At 40.5% G+C, this 19,684-nt stretch overlaps 1 protein-coding gene across 9 annotated transcripts in view; it reads right to left on the bottom strand.

Annotated features, from left to right (window-relative positions):
• Positions 1-19,684, bottom strand: part of Fry (FRY microtubule binding protein) — a 376,400-nt gene that overhangs the window by 165,022 nt on the left and 191,694 nt on the right. For all 9 annotated transcript variants that reach the window (XM_048800797.1, XM_048800790.1, XM_048800793.1 and 6 more), the window contains one exon: positions 8,982-9,035. In XM_048800797.1, coding sequence (XP_048656754.1) covers positions 8,982-9,035 — 54 coding nt within the window. The remainder of the gene's footprint in view (positions 1-8,981; positions 9,036-19,684) is intronic.

Raw genomic sequence — 19,684 nt, 5'->3', positions numbered from 1 at the left:
AGAAACTAAGGTGTCACAAAAGTACACAACATGTAACATTTAGAAGAAAACCCAATAGAAGCTACTTAGCTACTTAGAGAGCTTGAGTAACTAATTTGGAATTTATAGAGATGATACCAATAAAGAATGTAAGTCACACTGAATTGAAATAGTAGAAATAGCTGCAAACTTGATGTTCTCAGGACACAGTAGGTGATGACTGATTCACTTGCCATGTTCTCATAATTTCACGAGGGCACTGGAGAGATCAGAAGATCCTGAGTTCAAGTTACAGCTCTGCTCCTTATAAACTGCATGGGCATGGTACATTGCCTCTCTCAGCTGTAAAACTAGGCGAAGAATACTTATCTCACTGGATTTTTATGAGAACAAAATGAGATGCGTAAAATGTGGAGCACATAATAGACCTTCCAAAATGTCTGTTTTGTTTTTCCATTTCCAAATATTGAAACTGAAGCACAGACAACAAGTGACTTTGATGGGATCATAGGCTAAACAAATGACAGAAGATGACAACAGCATTTTATTCAGAGTTGGATAAATTTTTTTTTTTTTTTTTTTTTTGTACTAGGGATTGAACCCAAGGGTGCTTAACCACTGGGCAATATGCCCAGCCCTGTTTTTTTTTTTTTTTTTCGTTGTTGTGTTGTTTGTTTTATTTGGGGGTACCAAGGATTGAACTCAGGGCATCTTGGCCATTGAGCCACATCCTTCAGCCTTATTTTGTATTTTATTTAGAGACAGGGTCTCATGGAGTCGCTTAGTGCCTCATCATACAGTCTTTGAACTTGTGATCCTCCTGTCTCAGCCTCCCAAGCCACTGGGATTACAGAAGTATGCCACCGTGCCCAGCTTTTATTTATTTTTTTTATTTTGGAGATAAGGTTTCACTAGGTTGCTTACAGCTTAAGCTGCTGAGGCTGGCTTTGAACTTCCCGCCCCCCAGCCTTCTGAGTTGTTGGGATTACGGATTTACACCACCATACCCAACATAAACACTGCTTTCTTGTTTTATTGGGTGGGTGGAGTAGGGCAGACTCACATGTGCCCCTCATCCAAGCACAAACTCTCAGGGCCTCCTTTAGAAGCTGTGTGGCTTAGTTTGTGTTCCCATGCCTGTCTGTCTCCAGTAGATGTAAGCACATTGTCTACTGCCTGGCACCTTCCAAATGCTTGCAATAGGTCACTGAGCAGCGCTTGTCCCTTACTCTTTCCCTCACTAGACTCATGAGATCGAGGCAGCTGCAGGCGACAGTTCACTCTTAAGCCAACAGGAAATGACACTGAGGACAGAAACCAGTGACTATCCTGGAACCAGATCAATCATTTAGATAAAACTAGTTCTACTGCCAACTCACCCACACAGACTCTCAGGAACGTCAACCACCCTGAAAAAGTCTTGAGTGAAAAAGGGACCCAACCATTGGCACAGTGTTATTTTGTATTTCACTCAGTGTAAATGGGTTCCATAAAGTGTGTGCAGCCCTCACTACTCTGCTGTCCTGGGTCAACTAATTCTCAAGTATCTGTTCTTGTTCCAGATGGCTTCTCAGTCACACGTGCACGGGTGACACCTCCTCTTCCTGCCTCACTGTCAGCTCTCTCCTTGCTCCCTGAAGTGTGTTTTCTGTCTTCACCACACTGCTGACACTTATCTGAAAGGTGGCAAAGACAAACCCAATGGCCAACCAGTGGCCTTTTTTTGTGGACATTTCCCGAGGTCTCCTGTACAAACAACACTGTTTACCAGGTTCTCTGTGAAAGGCTCTTCTTTCCAGGATCCTATGCTGCTGACCTGTCCCAGGAAGCTCCCTGCACTTCCTTATACAACTGCCAAAGCACTGTGACACAATTCACCTGAGACAATAGAGATCTGGAGGCTAATTCTGATTGGTCTGGCACAACTCCTATAGGGAATAATTACACTTTACTTTGCAAAGACAAAATAACTTCCACTTATCGCATGAGATTATTATCAGAGGCAAAGTTGGAACAATACTTCAAAAACTAAAACATTATTTTGTGTACATTGTTTGTATTACAAATCCAACGCCCTCGATTTGAAAAGTCCAAAGTCTAAAATGTCCCACAATCTGAAATATTGCATGCTGACATGATGCTTCAAGTGAAAAAATTCCACAATATGAAACATCATTTCATGAACATAACTATGTAAAATTCATAAACTTACATTGAGGCTTTGTGTAGAAGATGCATATGAAATGAATTTCATGTTTAGACTTGGGTCCTATCCTAAGATATCTCATTATGTATTATGCAAAGATCCAAAGTCCAAGACATTTGAGTCACAAGCATTTTGAGTAAGAGATATTCAACCTGTAGCTCCCTCCTAGTATGTTTACGTCATCAATAGACAATACATAAGCCATGGTCTAAAAGCCAAGGCAGAGAAAAATCAAGAGCACATGTGTGTGTGGCACGTGCAAGAATAAAGATTCAGTGATTTTTTTCACAGCCCCAGTTTTCTTCTCTGAGTGTAGATGTATCTAATAACTAATGGTTTTGAATCCATTCTCTACCAGGTTACACATGTGCTGGGGTAAGATTTATTTAAGAAGGTTGATTTTGTTTTTCTCTTTTAAAAATAGGTTAATGTGATATTTGAGCTGTGTTTGATCACCACCCCCCAGGTCCACCCTCCTCCTAGGTTAGCTGATGTTTCATTGGAGATTCCGAAATCAAATGCCTCCACTTTTATCTTTAAAAGGGATAATTAAAATTTAATAACAAGAAAACCACTTGAAGGTAAAATGGCAAGCTCACCGTGCCTGTCATTGACAGACACTCTCCACAGATCACAGGAAGAAGCTCATCACTAGTGCTGCGATTCTGTTCTAAGACACTGCTTTTTAATTTAAGCACTGCCAATCATAATCAGCCACTATAACTTAGGTGTGAGAGTAAATCTCCTAAAGTCTTTAACTTGAACCTGTCAACTATGAAAACGTATTCCACATGTCATGGAACAGCCCCTGCAGCTGTTCTTTCTCAAAGCCGCTTCCTACAAACTCCTAACTGCTTTCCTTCGGATCTTGCCTGTGTCTTCCATAGTGTCCCATCTGCCATGGGCCCTGGAAGTCTCCCCGGATTTTTTCCACACTTCGGCCATCCTTTTTCTGGCCATTCTTTTGTGGATCCCACCTCCTAATCCTAAACTCCTTATGCGCCCCTAGGATGTTCTCCATTCATGTATTCTTCTCTTTCTGATCTCTGGGTGTTTATTAAGTGATCACCTAAATAAATGAGCCTGTTAGTTCTTCTGAGACATTCTACCATCCATGAAAATTCATTGTGTGTAAGTCTGATTTACAGCTTCTTTTCTTCTGTGCAAGTACAGCATTCCTTGCTCGGCAAACTCCTGATTCATAAATAATAATCCAGACTCCTCAGCATGGGTCCTGCGAGCCATGCTCATGGGCTGCAGGCCACCTTTCCAACTTTGTCCACTGCCACTCTCCATTACTCGTTCTTTTCACCTTCAACTTCTCTTTCAACCGTAAGACTCATGGCAGTCCTTTTTGGTCTTCTGTATAAAAGACGCCACTGCTCCTGGATTGCTTTCTGGGACGCACTCACTCCCCCTTCCTGGCTTCGTTAACTGCTTCCTTCTCCGAGTTCCTAGAGAATGTGATGGGTACCTCTAGTATGGCCTTTCCACTGCAGAATTCTTTGTGCAGACTGTTTTCCTTTGGGACTGGGAATTCCTCCGGGACAGGAACTCTAAAACTTATACGTGTACTTTGCACAGATTCTAGCATGTTTCAGGCCCTCACTGTTGAATTAATGGAAATTGCTCCAAATCATGGTTTCAAATTAAAGGTACCTTATGTTTTTCCTTCTCTCAACCAATATTGATTATTCTCCTATACTTTTGCTAATAATAATCCTTCCTTACGTGTCTCCTTTCCTGTTGTAATTCAGGCCTTTTTAGCCTAAGGTTTATTACTGCCATGCTCCCCCAATGCCTCCAGTCTCAGGGCTCTCTTCGTGAGCACTGCCTCCTCTGGGTTAACATCAAACTGTCACTTGGATCACCTTGACAGTGGCTTGTGGAAGAGGAAGCCCAGCCCCGGGGCACTAAAGTCTTCCACAACGTGATCCCTTCCTGCCTCTGCAGGCTGAAATTCTTCCAAACTCTCCCCGTCCATAAGGGAAATTGTTACAATGAAAACCTACAGCATCTCTCTCCAGGGGTTACCTTTTTTTAAAAAATTTTTTTGTAGTTGTTGATGGATAGAATGCCTTTATTTTGTTTATTTATTTATTTTTAATGTGGTGCTGAGGATCGAACAGATTGCCTCACGTGTGCTAGGCAAGCGCTCTTCCACTGAGCGATAGCCCCAGGCCCCAGGGGTTACCTAATTCTAAGTCTAGAGAACTTTCAATGCCTTTGAACTATTTTTAAAATATTTAAATGGAAGATAACAGTTAGTAATGCAAAAGAATTCTTATCTATAGATGAAAAAAATTGCTGAGAGAAGGTTCAGTTGACTTCCCTCCCCATGGGGAAGAGGCCAATTTTGCTTCTGTGTTGCACCCTGACTTCACTGTCTCAGATTTATAAACATGTCTGCTTTTCGGATTTTCTCCTGAACTGGTTGTAACATCTCTCATTGATAATAAGCAAAATAAAACCTTTAACATGTATTCATTTTATATCCTTGTGAGAGTCCTCGTTCACCTGTTTTTGAAGATTTAACAATTCATACCTTCTGCCTGAATAATACACACCTTCAGTTCCCAAAGATAACTTAGAATGTCATTGTCTGTTCAAGGTCTTTGCATAAAACATTCGTCTGAAATTTGTCATGTTATATGCCATCAATACTAAGCAAAATCCTATTGTTTTAGGTGCTTGATAAACTGTTTCCTTTCAGAAATTTTTTTCCTACCATCAGGCCCTGAAGCCCCAAAAGGTCCATTGTGGCACTTCATATGCACGTGGACCCAGGCTAGAGCCACTTCTGGATTGGAAGTTTCTGGAATGTGGATCCCGTTTCTCAGGGTTTCTGGGGAACATATTCTATGTCTCCCCATCCCATACAGAGCTCTGTGTGTATGTGTACACGCAGTTTGCTAAACTGAAGACCTCCAGGATCTGGACAATCGTTCATTCTCTTTACTTACTAAGTCTTTGCAGTTAACTTAGCTATTTAAAATATCAGTAGCATTATTCATCTTTAAAACTCCGCTGGGAATTGCCTTCCCGACTTTATTTTTGATTCTGTTCCTGGTAGGACTTTCTCACTAGCAGGGAATGGGAGACACAGTCCACATAGCTCTGGGCCTCTCCAGCCTGCTCAGAGGTCAAGCCACACTCCTGTCTTCCTAGCCTGGGGTCATCATTTATCTGATTACAGATTTCTTTTTTTTTCTTTTTCTTGCTTTATTCCAATGGATAGAAATTTGAATACAATGTTGAATAGGAATGTAGAAGGTTGAAAACCCTTGTCCCATTTTCAGTTTTAAAAGGAGAGTACTAATTTATCTCTTTCACTAGACTAGGGGCCTCTTGGTGGGCTTCATGCTTCCTTCAAGCTGTTATCCAAAGGTGGTTTAATACCAACACTTTGATGCCTGTAGCAGGACTGCATAGGAATGGGTCAAAAGCATGTTCCCCTCCCTCCCCTCGTTTCTTAGTTTTAAATACTCCATTTTTCAATAGATACATGGTTGCTGAAAGTAAAAATGTTTTAATCTTTCTTACTGCTAATTGTGACCATGTGGTTAATATCTGACCAAATGAATATAAGCAGAAATGTCCGGTACAACTAATTTGTTTTTTATATAATTCTAATTTTTTATATAATTATTTTTCCACTTTTCCTTCCTGCTGCATGGAATACATATGTAGAGGCTGAGTTTTTGCAGCCATAATGATCTTGAGAATGTAAGCAATATATAAAAAAGAAAAAAAGAATATATAAATCCCACCCAGACTGATTTCCTCCATACTTCTTGAACATGGGAGAAATGCATTTTTATCCTGTTTAAGCCACTTATTGTGTCTTTGGCAGTCAAATCTAATAACTGATCCAGGACCTTAGGTCCTTTGCTTACTGAAAACTCCCCTTTGAATTTTTACCACCCTGACTTTTAGCAAGCAACAGGCTATAGAATAAAAAGCACTGGTGTTGTTATACTCAGAACACATGGATTCTAGTCTTGGCTTCTTCACGTTTTTGTCACATACTATGGAGCAACTTTCCTGAGGGCCATCACCACTGAATGTAACAGTGTATAGATTGTTATACTTTATAAACTCTCTCTTCATTGGAGTTATTGGAAGGATTGACAGAAGTCAGATGAGTGGGGGCTTTTCTTCTTGGCTTCTATTGCGAGTAAGAATAAAGTGAAGCACAGATTGGTTAAATGGAGGGGTGAACCCGCAGGATGAGGCCATGAAAGGCTAAAAGCCCAGCCCTCTACACCCTAATATTCCACAGGGACATTTAAACGGAGGATACGATACGCATATTCTCTCAACAGGGTACAGTTGTACCCTGTTTAAGGCAAGTACTTCGCATAGTGCTTATCCTCTGCTAAGTACTGAATGTTACCATTTATTACTAATTCAAACTATAGTCAATGGGATCTATGCAACCCAAGCTTCTCCAGCATGCTCTCTTCCTATACATAGAGCTCTTTGAGAACCCAGATTAAAATCCTACTGCTTGGAATCAAAGCAAGGGAAATTATGTAAATGTTTAAACCAGAAAACTAAGAGACTTGATACATCCACAGCCTTGCCAGTGGAACTGTGAGTCTTATAATAATCTGTTGCTTGAAATGGCTTTGTCTTAATTCATTTTGTACTGCTGTAACAAAATACCCAGGGCTGGATAATTTATAAAGAACAGAGATTTCTTTCTCACAGTTCTGGAGGCTGGGAAGCTCACGGTCAAGGCAACAGTAGAGCAGGTTCATCATCGGGTCTCTGCTTCCAAGATGGCACCTCGAATGATGTGTCCTCATGGGGAGAAGGCTAAAAGGGGGTGAGCTCCCTTGGTCAAACTCTTTTATAAAGGCACCTACACCCTGTCACCAGGGAGCAGCCCTTATGGCCTAATCACCTCTAAAAAGGCTCCTCCTCTTAGAATTATCACATTAGCAACACCTGAGTTTGGGCACAAACACAAACTGTAGCAGGTCTTTCAAAAGTTACTTTGCTGACTTTTTCTTCACTGAATCCACAGGTGGATCAACGTCAGCCAAGTTTCTCTGTGGCCTGGGAGTCTTGCTAGCTCTTTAAAACGAGTTAGACTTTGTAGTGTATTCTCTTATGCTTCATATGTGAACCGTGATTTAAAGATCAGAGGGTGATACTCTGTGACTTAGGGAAAGTTCTCAATGACCATCTCATAATTGGTTCACACATAAAGTGCCTTTAATACATAGGACTCTGTTACAGAACAGGACTTCTCCAGCTTTACGGTACACATGGGCCACCTGGGGAACCTGTAAGCTGCAGATTTGACAGTTCTCTGGTAAAGCCAAGAAACTGCATTTATAACAACACCCAGGTGAGCTTGACAATGCAGGTATACATGGACAACACTTGGAGCAGCAAGGTGAAGAGAAATCTAGTTAATTAAGTATCAAAGGTGGGATTTAAGCTCTTTCCACAGTGTTAAAATAGAGAAATAGAAAGCTGAATTAAAAATTATTTGGTATAACTATTAAGTGCAATGTTAAAATTTAGAAGAACCACTTCCCTTGAGAACAGAGTCACAATCTGCCCCACTTCCAAAACAGTGACACTAAACATCATGTACATATTCGCCAAGAGTCTCTGACTATCCCAGTACCCACCAGGTGACAACAATAACTGACAACATGATTAAGGAAGACAGCACCCTGACACCAAGAGATGAGGCCCAGACTGTTCTGGAAAACAGCCTGCTCTGCGAGCAACCACTCAAGTTCAGAGCCACACAGCCTGGGAGCCTGGCGTCGAGCATGAGTGTGTGAGCTCTCCCTCATGAATCGCTCATAACAAACAAAATGAAGGATTTTGTATCTACAGTGTGATGTTTTGGGATTACATGAATCTGAACTTGCATAGCCAGAGATACTGCCTCTGGATTTCACAGTGAAGGCAATTTCAAAGCCCTATGGAAAGAGTATTTTCTGTGTGATTTTCATTAGTCAATTAAAAAAAAAAAAAAAACCACCGTGGTAGATGAGGCCACAGTGCATCCAATATCTCTGACAATGGCACCAACTGAGGTTTTTGAAGAAGACATGCTGTCCTCTCTGTTATTCTGCAGAAGTTTAGCAAACAGCACAAACACCTCTCCAGCTTCCTCTGATATCCTGACATCTATTAATTTCAAGTGAACCTATAGCTTCCCTCAACTTACAGAACCAGGATCTCTCAGAGCTTAACTTCTTATGTTTATTTTACACCGTTGAGAGTTGAGTGTCCTTCTACTAGTCTTGACCTATAATCAAAGGAGTCTCTTTGCATTTATTCTGTCTTAAATTATTTCATTTATGTATTGTTTTCTCTATTAGAACAGAAGTCCACTACTTTTATAATTATTGTTGAGGAGATTTCTCTCTCACAGGATGAATTAAACTTAATATTGATTGAAATTATGAATAAGCTCTAGTGCAAAGATCTGCTCATCACATGGTATCATTCATCTGGAAGAATCTCAAGTTTTTAAATGGAATTTCCTTGAAGCTGTCTTCTCAGTTTCTTTAATTCTGGTACACAAAGGGTTAGGAAACCATTAATTGAGGGCCTATTTGCATTACTTCTTCACTTTCCAGTTCTTTCCAATTCAAATTAAGAGATATCTACTGAATATGTATAAACCCAGGTGCACACACTGCAGGACAAAGTTCTTAAAACAAAGCACTTGTGTCCTCTTTGAGGAAATTCCTTAATAAAATAGTGAGCATTTAGCCTTTGCCTTCCGACCATTTTGACAGAATAAAAACATATCACCTACTTGGTCAAACTGGGGGTCTTCTCCACGCTGCAGAGATTTTGTCAATGGCTTTTCCTACAAAGAAAAGAATATATGTATACAATAATTATTATTATAGAATTTTAAGCATTATAAAAGAAACATTATTATTATACAATTTTCTTAACATTTTTCCCTTTACAGAATGAGCAAGTACCAATATTTAAATGAGAACATCTCCCTTAACTAATCTTAGCATGTAGACTCTGATCACTTCTGTCTGGATTCTTGGTGTCCATCTTAACCCATACCTCTTTGAGCAAAACATGAAGAATCTGAGGCTCAGGGGAATGCAAGTTAAAACTACCATGAGATATTACCTCATACCTGTTAGATGACTTCTATGACAAAGCAAAACAGAAATAGGAATCCCTGTATATTGCTGGAAGTTAAAAGTAGAACAACCATATGATTCACTAATTCTACTTCTGAGTATGTATCTAAAGTAAATGAAACCAGTATGTTGAAGAGCCTCTGCATGCCCATGTTCACTAAGGCATTATTTACAATAGCCAGGATCAGGAATCAACCTACGTGTCTATCAATGGATGAATGGAGAAGGAAATATGGTATTCACACACAATGGAGCACTACTCAGCCTTTAAAAAGAAGGGAATTCTGTTATGTGCAACAATGTGGATGAACTTGAAGTGCTAAGTGACAACAGCCTAACACCGAAAGACAAATGTTGTACAAATTTGTTTTTATGTGGAATCTAAGGGTCAAGTTCAAAGAAGCAGGGTAGACTGCTGATTGGCAGGGGCTGCTGGGGACAGGTTAGGGAAGGGGGAAGGGGAGATCCTAGTCAAAGGGTACAGGATTTTAGTTAGGTGGAATAAGTTTTGGATCTATTGGATAAAATACTGACTATATTTAATACTAATATATTATGTTATGATCTGCATGTGTCCTCCCCAAATTCATGTTGAAACTTAGTCCCTCAGATGATGCTATTAAGAGACAAGGCCTTTGGGTGGTGACAAGACTCTGAGGGCAGAACCATCATGGATGGAATTAGTGCCCTGGGAGTTTGCTCGTCTTCTACCATGCCAGGATGCAGCAAGCAGACCCATCTGTGAGGAAGAAGGCCCTCGACAAATCTGCTGGTGACCGTGTCCACCCACATCCTGAAGCTTCCCATGTCTAAAAGTTATTATTATTTTTCTTCTGCTATGAACAGGGTAGAAAGCTGATAAACATGGCGTTTTAAGCTTAAACATTTCCACATACATACATTTTGCAAGTCACTTTATCTAGTAGGCAAAGCTGAGAGGATAAGTTGTGGTCACATACAATAGTCAGATCCATTTACAGAGAACTTGGGTTCAAAGACTCAACCGAACAATATACCAAGTTTTCCTTAATTCCTTTTGTATAAATATCTTGTCTTAATCATATTCTTTGAAGACTTAGTGCAAATGTCACTTCTGAGGTGGAGTCACCTGTTAGTTGTCCCATGGCTCTCTGCACTTACTCTGGTCAGAATTTCCATGGTGTTGTCATTTTTCGCCCTCCCCCACACCCCTGATACACAGTTGAAACTTATTGTCAGGGTTTGTTCAACATGTGACTATGTCCCCATGAACTTGGAAAGACAGGTATGGCCACAGAGAACCCAATTCACATTTTAAAATCAACAAGATTACCTTTGTATCAATATAGTTATAATCAGCATCAGGAGGCTTAGGATAGAACTGGAGGAGAGACTATCACAGTAGCGAAAATAAAAAGAAAACCAAAGAAAGGAAAGAAGGAAGTGAGGAAGGGAGAGGGGGAAGAAGGAGGGAACCTGAATCTGACCAAGCTCTTAGATCTAATTTTCAATCTTCAGGGAATACAGGGCTTAGAGGAAAATGTTATACAGTGCCCCAGGATGGCAATCAGCAAAATCCAAACTGAATGAAATTGTGGTAAAGAAAGACGTTTCTTCAGTAAATCGGTTACAAAGGAGAAGGGGGAAGAAAAAGAGACCCTGTTGATTCCCCCTCATCCCCACCCTACCTCTGTGCTGGAGATTGCACCGAGGGCTTTGCAAACTCAGTACCAGGCAAGCTCTACCGCTGAGCCGCACACACCCAGCCCTCCCTTCCTGACATTTTTAAAAAATGCTACTGCAATATGTGGATCTTCTCTGGAAACTGATTAAAACTCTATTAAAAGAAAGCATGACATTCATGAAACAATTGACAATTTGAACGCCTAATGGATATTTGATGACGCTAGGGGATTATTATTAACTTTGTAGATGTGGTAATGGTATTTCAGTTTCAATAAAAAAAAAACTTTATCTTATCAGAGACACATACTGAAATGTTTAGAGATGAAATGATATGGTTTCTAGTACTTTCAGCCCTCAGTAGCATGAGTCCCACATCCAGGAATTCAAACAAACGCACACTGAAAATATTAGGGGAAAAAAAGTTGCATTTGCACGGAATAAATACTGACTGCTTTCTTCTTGTTATTCCCTAAACAGCATAGTAGAATAACTATTTACATAGTACTCACATCACATTAGGTATTGCAAGTCATCTAGAGATGATTTAAAGTATATGGGAGGCGGCGTGTAAGGTTCTTTGCAAATACTACATCATTTCATGAACCTGAGCCTCTGTGGGAAGTCCTAGAGCCAATTCCCTTGGGATGCCCAGGAACAATTGTATTTGCTTGAATGAATCCTGGGGGACAGTTCAGGGAGTGTGCCACAAACTGGCCACGAGTGGATCGCTGTTCAAGATGGTCACGAGGTTCATCATGCTACACTGTTTAAACACGCTGACACTTGAATTTGCCATAATAAATCCAACAAATATTAACTAAAACAGTCAAGACAAATCACTCTTGCTATTTTATTTAAAAAAATTATTGTCTCATTTTTAAAGAGGTATAAGCCATTCTCAAAAGCCTATTTAAAGAGCACATATCCAGCGTTTCATTCTTTTTCCCCCAGGGGAGCTGCACAAGGGATCCGCTCTCTCCTTCATCCCATTTACGGATAGGATTTGGGTGGCAAATTTCTGCCTGCTGTGTGAGAAGCCAGATGGCACTTCTCACTAGTCTGTATTTTGTTTTCTCCCTCTGAATCAAAGAGCAATGCTGTTCCAGCCCTCTAAAGGGGATTTTCTCCTGTCCTGAAGAATTCTGTAGGTATTTCAGTATTTCCATAGGAAAAGAACAAAGTCCCTGCTTGTCCTTCTTGTTTGCTACCTTGCGGGGTTCTGATTTCCCTCACTCTTCTCTTAACATAAATTCTAAAAAAGAAGGGCAGGAGGAAACCATCAACTTCCACCTCAATCCCCAGACAATTTCAGTGTGAACCAGCTACAGTTCGCTTCATAGCCTTTTCCTATCAGGTGTCTCTGTACCTTTAAGAGGAAAGATGGCCATGCAGGACGGGTCACAGGCAGCTGGAGGTCTAGGGAGAGACCTGTGGAGGTTTCACTTGAGAAAACCAGAGAACTTGGGTTGAAAGACTCAACCGAAGAACATACCAAGCAGTAACGCTTCCCCTAACATTATGTAGGCCTTACATTCAGTTTCCTGGAAGCTTCCATGTGTAACCAGAAAGTTGTATTATAGAAAACAGGGGGAAAAATTATAAAGAGTAATTGCCCTTGTCTCCTAAAAAACAAAAAGCTTAACATTATTCATAATAGGCAATTTAGAGGAAAACTTTTAATTTAATGGTGGTGTGGCTATAAAAACAACCAAGTTAAAACAACAATAACATCAACAAAACAACCAACCATTAGACTTCACAAGTCTTGAGACTACAAGTGCTTTTGATTAAGAGAATATGTTTATGCATAACCAACTGAAGGCTTTGAATGCCATCAGCAGTGAAAATTTATACACTTCTGGTCTGAGTAGTTAGAATTTTAGAACAGAATTTTAGAACCAAACCACTACAGTTAGGATCTTTCTTCTTCACTGGATTAGGGCAGGATGCTGAGGGATCTGCTGCCCTGTCCCATGGTGATGGTGTCCCCAGGGGAGAGGGCTGTGAAATGCCACTTAAACATTTTATCCAGAACTATTAGCTCCCAGCAGCCGACACCCTGCTTCAGTCTGAACCAAAGAAAGCTGGAGCTCAAAATATTTTCATGTGTGTCATATTTCTTTCTTCATATAAAAAAGTGCCAGCTTTAACTCAACTTTGGAGACATGTCCAATAAGCCTGAGGACACATGGTTCTGAATACTGACCTTTCACCTCAAACGACTCCCCCATGAGGGGGAGGGGGCAGTCAGGGGTGCAGAGATGTGCACAGTCTTGAAGACACACATAACTCTGGTCGTTTTGACTACATGTTTGAATCACTGAACTTCTGGGGGAAGACTGTGCCCCTGTGATGCCTACCTCAGACTGTCCCTAGAGAAAAAGAAATGTCACTCCATGACTTCCTGACCAGGTTTTTAGTAAGAATTGATGCGCAATAGTTAAAACCCTCAGAGCTCTGTGGAAGGACTTGTAGAAACTGATAAAACTATTTCCCTTTTATTCCATTTAGTCAGTAAGCAAAACAATATATGCTGATGTTTTTTACCCAAAACATTTAGGGAAAAAACTCAAGCTCAAGAGAATGATACAGAAAGGGTTTCAGAGAAGTCAAAGGTGCCAGCAGGTCAGATGCCACGCAGGATTCTATGATACGGAACATGAAGGTAGATCCAAATCCATTACACTTTTTTGGCACTTTTGCTTCTACACTAGAAACACTTGAGTTAACTTGTCCTATTTGCAGCTGGCTTTGCTCATTTCAGCGGAGCCTATTTCTCTGCCAAATTTACAGTCCCAAGTACAAATCCATTATCTGAACAGTGGAGGGGAATGTTCAATTAAATTTGGCTACAAAGTTCATCTTCATTTTAATTGGATAAAGAGCAGCTTCTCTCAACCTTCACTCCTTTCGTTTCTGTGGTTCATTCTATTTTGTTGGTATTTTCCATTTCCTGGGTCTCAATTTACTCCTCCATCTGTGCATGCTACTATGGACACCAAGTGGACGTTCAGTACATGAGAACAAACCTGTTGCTGCCTCTTTGGGGACCTTGTCCCACAGCCAGCTCCTCACATCTCTTGTATTCCATCTCCCGTTCTCTCCTGTCTATTTTCCCAGCTACCAACATCCTTAAACCCAGCTCTCCTTGGTGCCTCCCTGGCTCCATAGCTAACTCTGGCTGCGTTTCCTTTCTACCCTCTTCTCGTATCCAGTTGTCCAATCAGTGGTCTCCCTCTGACTTCCCTTCTTCCCTCAACCACTGCATCTAGCTTTTCTCTCTCTTTACACTAAAAATAGAGACCCTAGAGACCCCAGTCATCTTCCAAATGGCACATCTGGTGGCCATTCTTCAGTACTTTTTTCCCTCGAGTTTCAGCGCATGCCACACTATTGACCACTCCCTTCTTTCCACTAGAATCACCCCATCTCCCTCCAGGATTCCTGCTCCTCTACACATTCTTTCTCTGTGGCCTTCACAGGTTAGTGTTACAGTTCAGATAGAGGTGTCTCCCAAAAGTTCATGTGACAATGCCTGAGAGTCTCCCAAAAGCTCATGACAATGCCTGAGAGTTTAGAGTGAAATGACTGGGTTATGAGAACCTTAGCCTGAGAAGTGAACTAATCCATGATGGGATTAACTGAATAGTACCTGTAGGCAGGCCAGGTGTGGCTGGAGGAGGATGGTCTCTGGGAGTATGCCTTTGGGGTATATAATGTGTCCTTATTTGAGCTGAGCTCTGTTTCCTGGTGCCAAGTCCCTAGCTGCTTTCTTCCACCACACCCTTCCTTCCGCCATGATGTTCTGCTTCACCTCAAGCCCTGAGAAATGGAACCCGCTGTCTATGGACTGAGACCTCTTTAACTGTGAGCCCCAAATAAGCTTTTCCTCCTCTAACTGTTCTTGTCAGGCCTTTTTGGTCACAGTGGTGAAGAAGCTGACTAAAACAGCTACTCTTTCTCCTTAAATGTTTGCCTTCCCCAGGGCTGAATCACCTTGGGAAAGCCTCCTTGAACCTTCCGACCTACCTCCCTTTAGCATGGGTAATAACAACCTAGGAATTGAGTAGAAATTTCCAAAGACATCAGGAAACAACCAATGGAATACTGTTTTTTAAAGACATCTTTAAAGTAAAAATGTACTAGATATATAAGTAAGCAACAATAAAGGTACCTAATAAAACATAAGTCTTATTATTGATCCGTGGGCATCAAAACTCGCACTAGTTAAAATCATTACAGTACTACAGTACAAATTACTGCTGCCTAAAATTTCACTGATGACTTTGAGGAATGTCAAAATGCAAAATGTTATGTGAAAACAGCAATATTATATCACAGTGTTCATAAGGAAGGAGCCTTCACGACTCAGTACTATGCCATTATTTTTATTTTTATTTACTTTTTTCCTGGTGCTGGTAACAGAACCCAGGGCTTTGCACATGAAAGGCAAGTTCTCCACGGCACAGTCCTATGCCATTATTATGGAATGCATCTTTGTTGGCATTTTCAGTCACTATAAAACATGATGATGTACTTTCAAAGAATCTCTTATTTGTTAAAAATGATATCCCTGTAAATGGTGAAAAGAAACACATAAGCAGAACGAATTACAATGACAATATCTTGGAAAATAGCCTTTGCCTGGTTTTATATTCCCCAAAGAGAAAAGTCTGATAATCTTATAATGTCACTGGACATAAAAATTATGGCCTTACACACGGGCGGATGAAATACTACTTTATGTGAAGTGAAAAGTCCTTTGTTGTTTTCTTTTTCTTTACTCCAGAATACTTTTCACAAGATATATGTGCTATACAGTTCAATCAGACTCTGGGGCTTCACTAAATTACACTAAGTAGCTGAAAAGATCCATTTAGGAGCCCAAAAGAAACATTTTTCATCTATGATTCTAAGGATATTTATAATGAGGAAAACAAACTTTGGGTTGGACTGTTCACAGAAAAAAAAAAGAAAGGTTTTTTTGAGTTTTTGAGCTCATCTAAAAGACCACTACATCCAGCCACTAAATGGAACCTTCCAATGGTTATCTCTGGTTTTAGCCATTAGCAATGCTTTGTTTCTGGGTTAGGGTGAGCTTCCGTGTTTCTGGTGAATATTTTTATAGATTAAATAAGGGAGGTACCAGGCTGAGCTGCCTGGCTAAGAAACAGCTATTTTCAAAGGTATTTATTTATGTATAGATTGAAAATAAGGTAGTACTTTATCAAGTGTGATATAAACACTCCCCTTCTGGCCAGCACTGTTTCTTAGGCTCCTCTCTGGACATCTGGACTTTGATTGCTATCACTATACTCATAAGGAAGCTAAATCTAGAATTTATTTTTATTCTCTTTATGTTTTCCTTACTAGGTTTGTTGAACTAATAGAAGCCTCTATTTCAAGAGGGGTTTGACCAGAAAGACTAGCTGTTTGTCCTTCTGGGAAACTGACTTGAGGTCACAGCAAGGGGAGAAATGAAGGTGGTGCTTCTGCTGTTCACACATCCTTAGTCAACAGACATGTAATGTTTGCTTAGTGTAGGATGACGGGCACATATGATGTGCCAGGTTGCCAACCCGGGCATGATGAAATATTATAGGAAATATACTATGGCAAAGGTTAATGAATGGTTATAAAGCAATGAACAAGATTAATTATAGTCAATTTTATGACAATCCACCATATAAAGACCCAAACTTAGAGGCAGTAATTCTGTTATTCAGTATAGAAGAAGTTCTGAATTCACAAATTCCTTAAATATTAGAAACGGTTCTAGGTAAAAGCACCCAATATTTGCTGGTATCTAGAAGTCTGCAGACCAGACAGGGACCTCAGGGGTGAAAGGCAAGACTATGGCTGCATGTTTAATCTCTATATGGTCCAGACGTGACAAACAGCTTTTTTATATACTTTATTTTGTCTTATTATTTTAGTACCAGGACCTGTGCATGCTAGGCAAGCAAGCATTCTACCACTTAGCTATATCCCTAGCCAAAAAGGTCTTTAATAACTTCAAACAGAGTGTAACCTAACCTGGGTCTGCTACCTCTTGTTCTATATGATCTAAGAGATGCTGGTGTGAGCTTTCCACTTGCAAAAGCTTTGCTTACTTAGAGCCACAATTAAATTCATCAGAGATGCTGCAACCGCTTGTCTTATGTAGTTTGTTGATGGTGGGCCACCTGTTTCACTCTTTGGCACAGGGTCCTACTTAATATCAGGTGAATTGCAGAACTGTCCTGCTGCGAGCTCTAACATCAGCATCCAAGAGGAGCAACCACCTGAGACCAGGGCCAGGGGCAGAGGTATGTTAATAGGCATTACTGACCGAACCTGGAACAACATTAGCATGCGGTAATGCTGTCATTGGTTAATTGCTCAGTCTTTCAGTGCTGGTACCAGCTGGCTATGACTGGTGTTCATACAGGTTCAGTCTTAAGTCATGACATATTTCATTACAGATTCAAGCAGTGTGTTGCAATAGAATTTGGCATTCTAGAAATTCTAGATTCTTCAAAGCCTTTGGCCCCCCGAATAATAGCTTGTGTTACTTCTACTTTACTTTTAGTCTTATTTTAAAACAGAAATTCCCTTCATTGTTTCTTTCATGTCAGCTAGATGACATTGTGTAATTTTTAAACCTCCAATCCAGCACGACATAGCATCTTTAAGAATTATTACCTTGTTCTCCATCCCCCACCTGTGCTCCAAACTCAGCACCGGGACAATATCTAAATGACCCTGCCTGGTCTTGTCCATGAGGCATTTTGCAAGCAGGGTTATCCAGGCCCAAACAATTACAATAATGAAAACCCCATTTCTGTAGCATATTTCTTCATAAAAGTGCTTTTAAATTCCTGAATATCAGAAGATGAGCATCTCTCTCCCTCTCTCTTTCTTTCTATCTATCTATCTATCTACCTACCTACCTACCTACCTACCTACCTACTTATCTCAATCTGCTGAAGAACAAGAAGAAAACTAAGTGTGTTGTCTTTGGAAATCATGTAGATCTTTCCCTTTGTCCAGGTTTCAAAGTCAAAAGAGAACAAATTACTCTCTTTCTCTTCTTTGTCAGGAGAGTTAGAATTTCTTCTTGCCACTAATATTTTATGTTCAGATTATTGATTCACATGGGATTCCTGGCCTAATCCCCAGTTTGGCTCCCACTGCAGCTCCATGCAGGAACAGTGGAAGATTAAACCAAAGTAGATTCAATAAGCCATGACTTACAAAATCATCAGTGCAAGAGTTAATAGTTCCATTTGTTAGATATATGAGAGATAAAACTGGCTGCCTGGCTGCTATCATTTTATAGATGTAAAAACAATGATGGATCACATCTAAGTGATTTTGCAAGAAGTACAGGCTGGTGGAAAGCCTGGGATGAAAAGTCGCATTTCTTGCATATCAAACAAGTTACAGGAAGGAGGACAGACAAAAGAGGCAATCTGAGAAGAATTGAAAAGTCTTGAAATTTTCTGAACTTTCTTTACTTAGTTTCACATTTTGGGACAGCTGACTTCTCAGTGTGGCCTAGAAATCTGCTATTGCTACTTGTCTTTGAGACCCCTAACCTTAAGAACTTTTGAAATCTCCCCTTTAAATGCCAGTGAAAATCGTCAAAGTTGGACTCACCTCAAATGCTGGTTTCCCTGCGTGGATCCTCATTGTTTATACCTCGGTGAGCCTCAGATACTTTGCTGGAAATAGTTAGGTGGAGGTGCTGCCCTCCTTGTGTATTTTTGTTTGTTTCTGTCACATCCTAAAGCATAAGCACCCAGAGGACCCCAACTGAGCCTGCTAGCAGCTTTGGCTATACCTCTGTTGGTGACATGGCTGAGCTCAGGCAAGCATCCAACAGTATTGGTGAATGCCATGGCAGACAGCCAATTGTCCAGCTCAAGCCTCTCTACTGTTGGAGTGAACACAAAGACAGGAAGCACCAGGCTGACTTTGAAAGAAATATACCAGAAGATTGGGTTACTTGATCCCAGCTCCCTAATGAGGATGATGGTGGTGGTGGTGATGATGAAGATGACTGAGCACCTTGCATGTGCTCAGGATCACACGGGGCACTCCACACACATTCCCTCTGAACGCTCAATCACCCTGTGAACTAGGTACTGTTCCTTCCATTCTGCAAATAAGAAAAAAGGGAAGCTACTGGTGCTCAATGCCCGAGACACTAAAGAGAATCAGGATTCAAATCTGGATCAGTCTCAAAAATTTTTTTTTGTCTTTAACCTTATTTATTCTTGTTCATTCAATCCACAAAGTCAAAACTGATGAAAGCTTTTGCATTTTGAAAAGCTGGAGTCTTATTCTTGAAGAGTTTATTAAGAAGCTAATGGCCTGTGACTACAGTGACTGATGCTATTAAATAGAGACTTGCTGATAATGACTGTATTCTGAGAGATTGTATCTGACCCGTAAGAGTCAACCTGACTCTCCATTTTTTGCTGGAGTGAGCTTATGGGGCAGGTGGCCATATCAAGTAATGAAGTATCCTTAGATGCCTCCAAGACATGAGGCTGTGAATCTATGTCTCATGTACTCAGCACATTGTAGGGCATTCAGCTGCCAAGTACAAAGGATAGAACAAAATCCTTATTGGAATAGAGATATAGAGATTGGCAAGACGACCTTTGGAAACACATGGGTTAATACAAAGACATTCCTT

This window comes from Marmota marmota, unplaced genomic scaffold, assembly GCF_001458135.2.
Source record: "Marmota marmota marmota unplaced genomic scaffold, marMar, whole genome shotgun sequence".
Taxonomy (NCBI): domain Eukaryota; kingdom Metazoa; phylum Chordata; class Mammalia; order Rodentia; family Sciuridae; genus Marmota; species Marmota marmota.
This window is presented reverse-complemented; position numbering and strand designations above follow the sequence as displayed.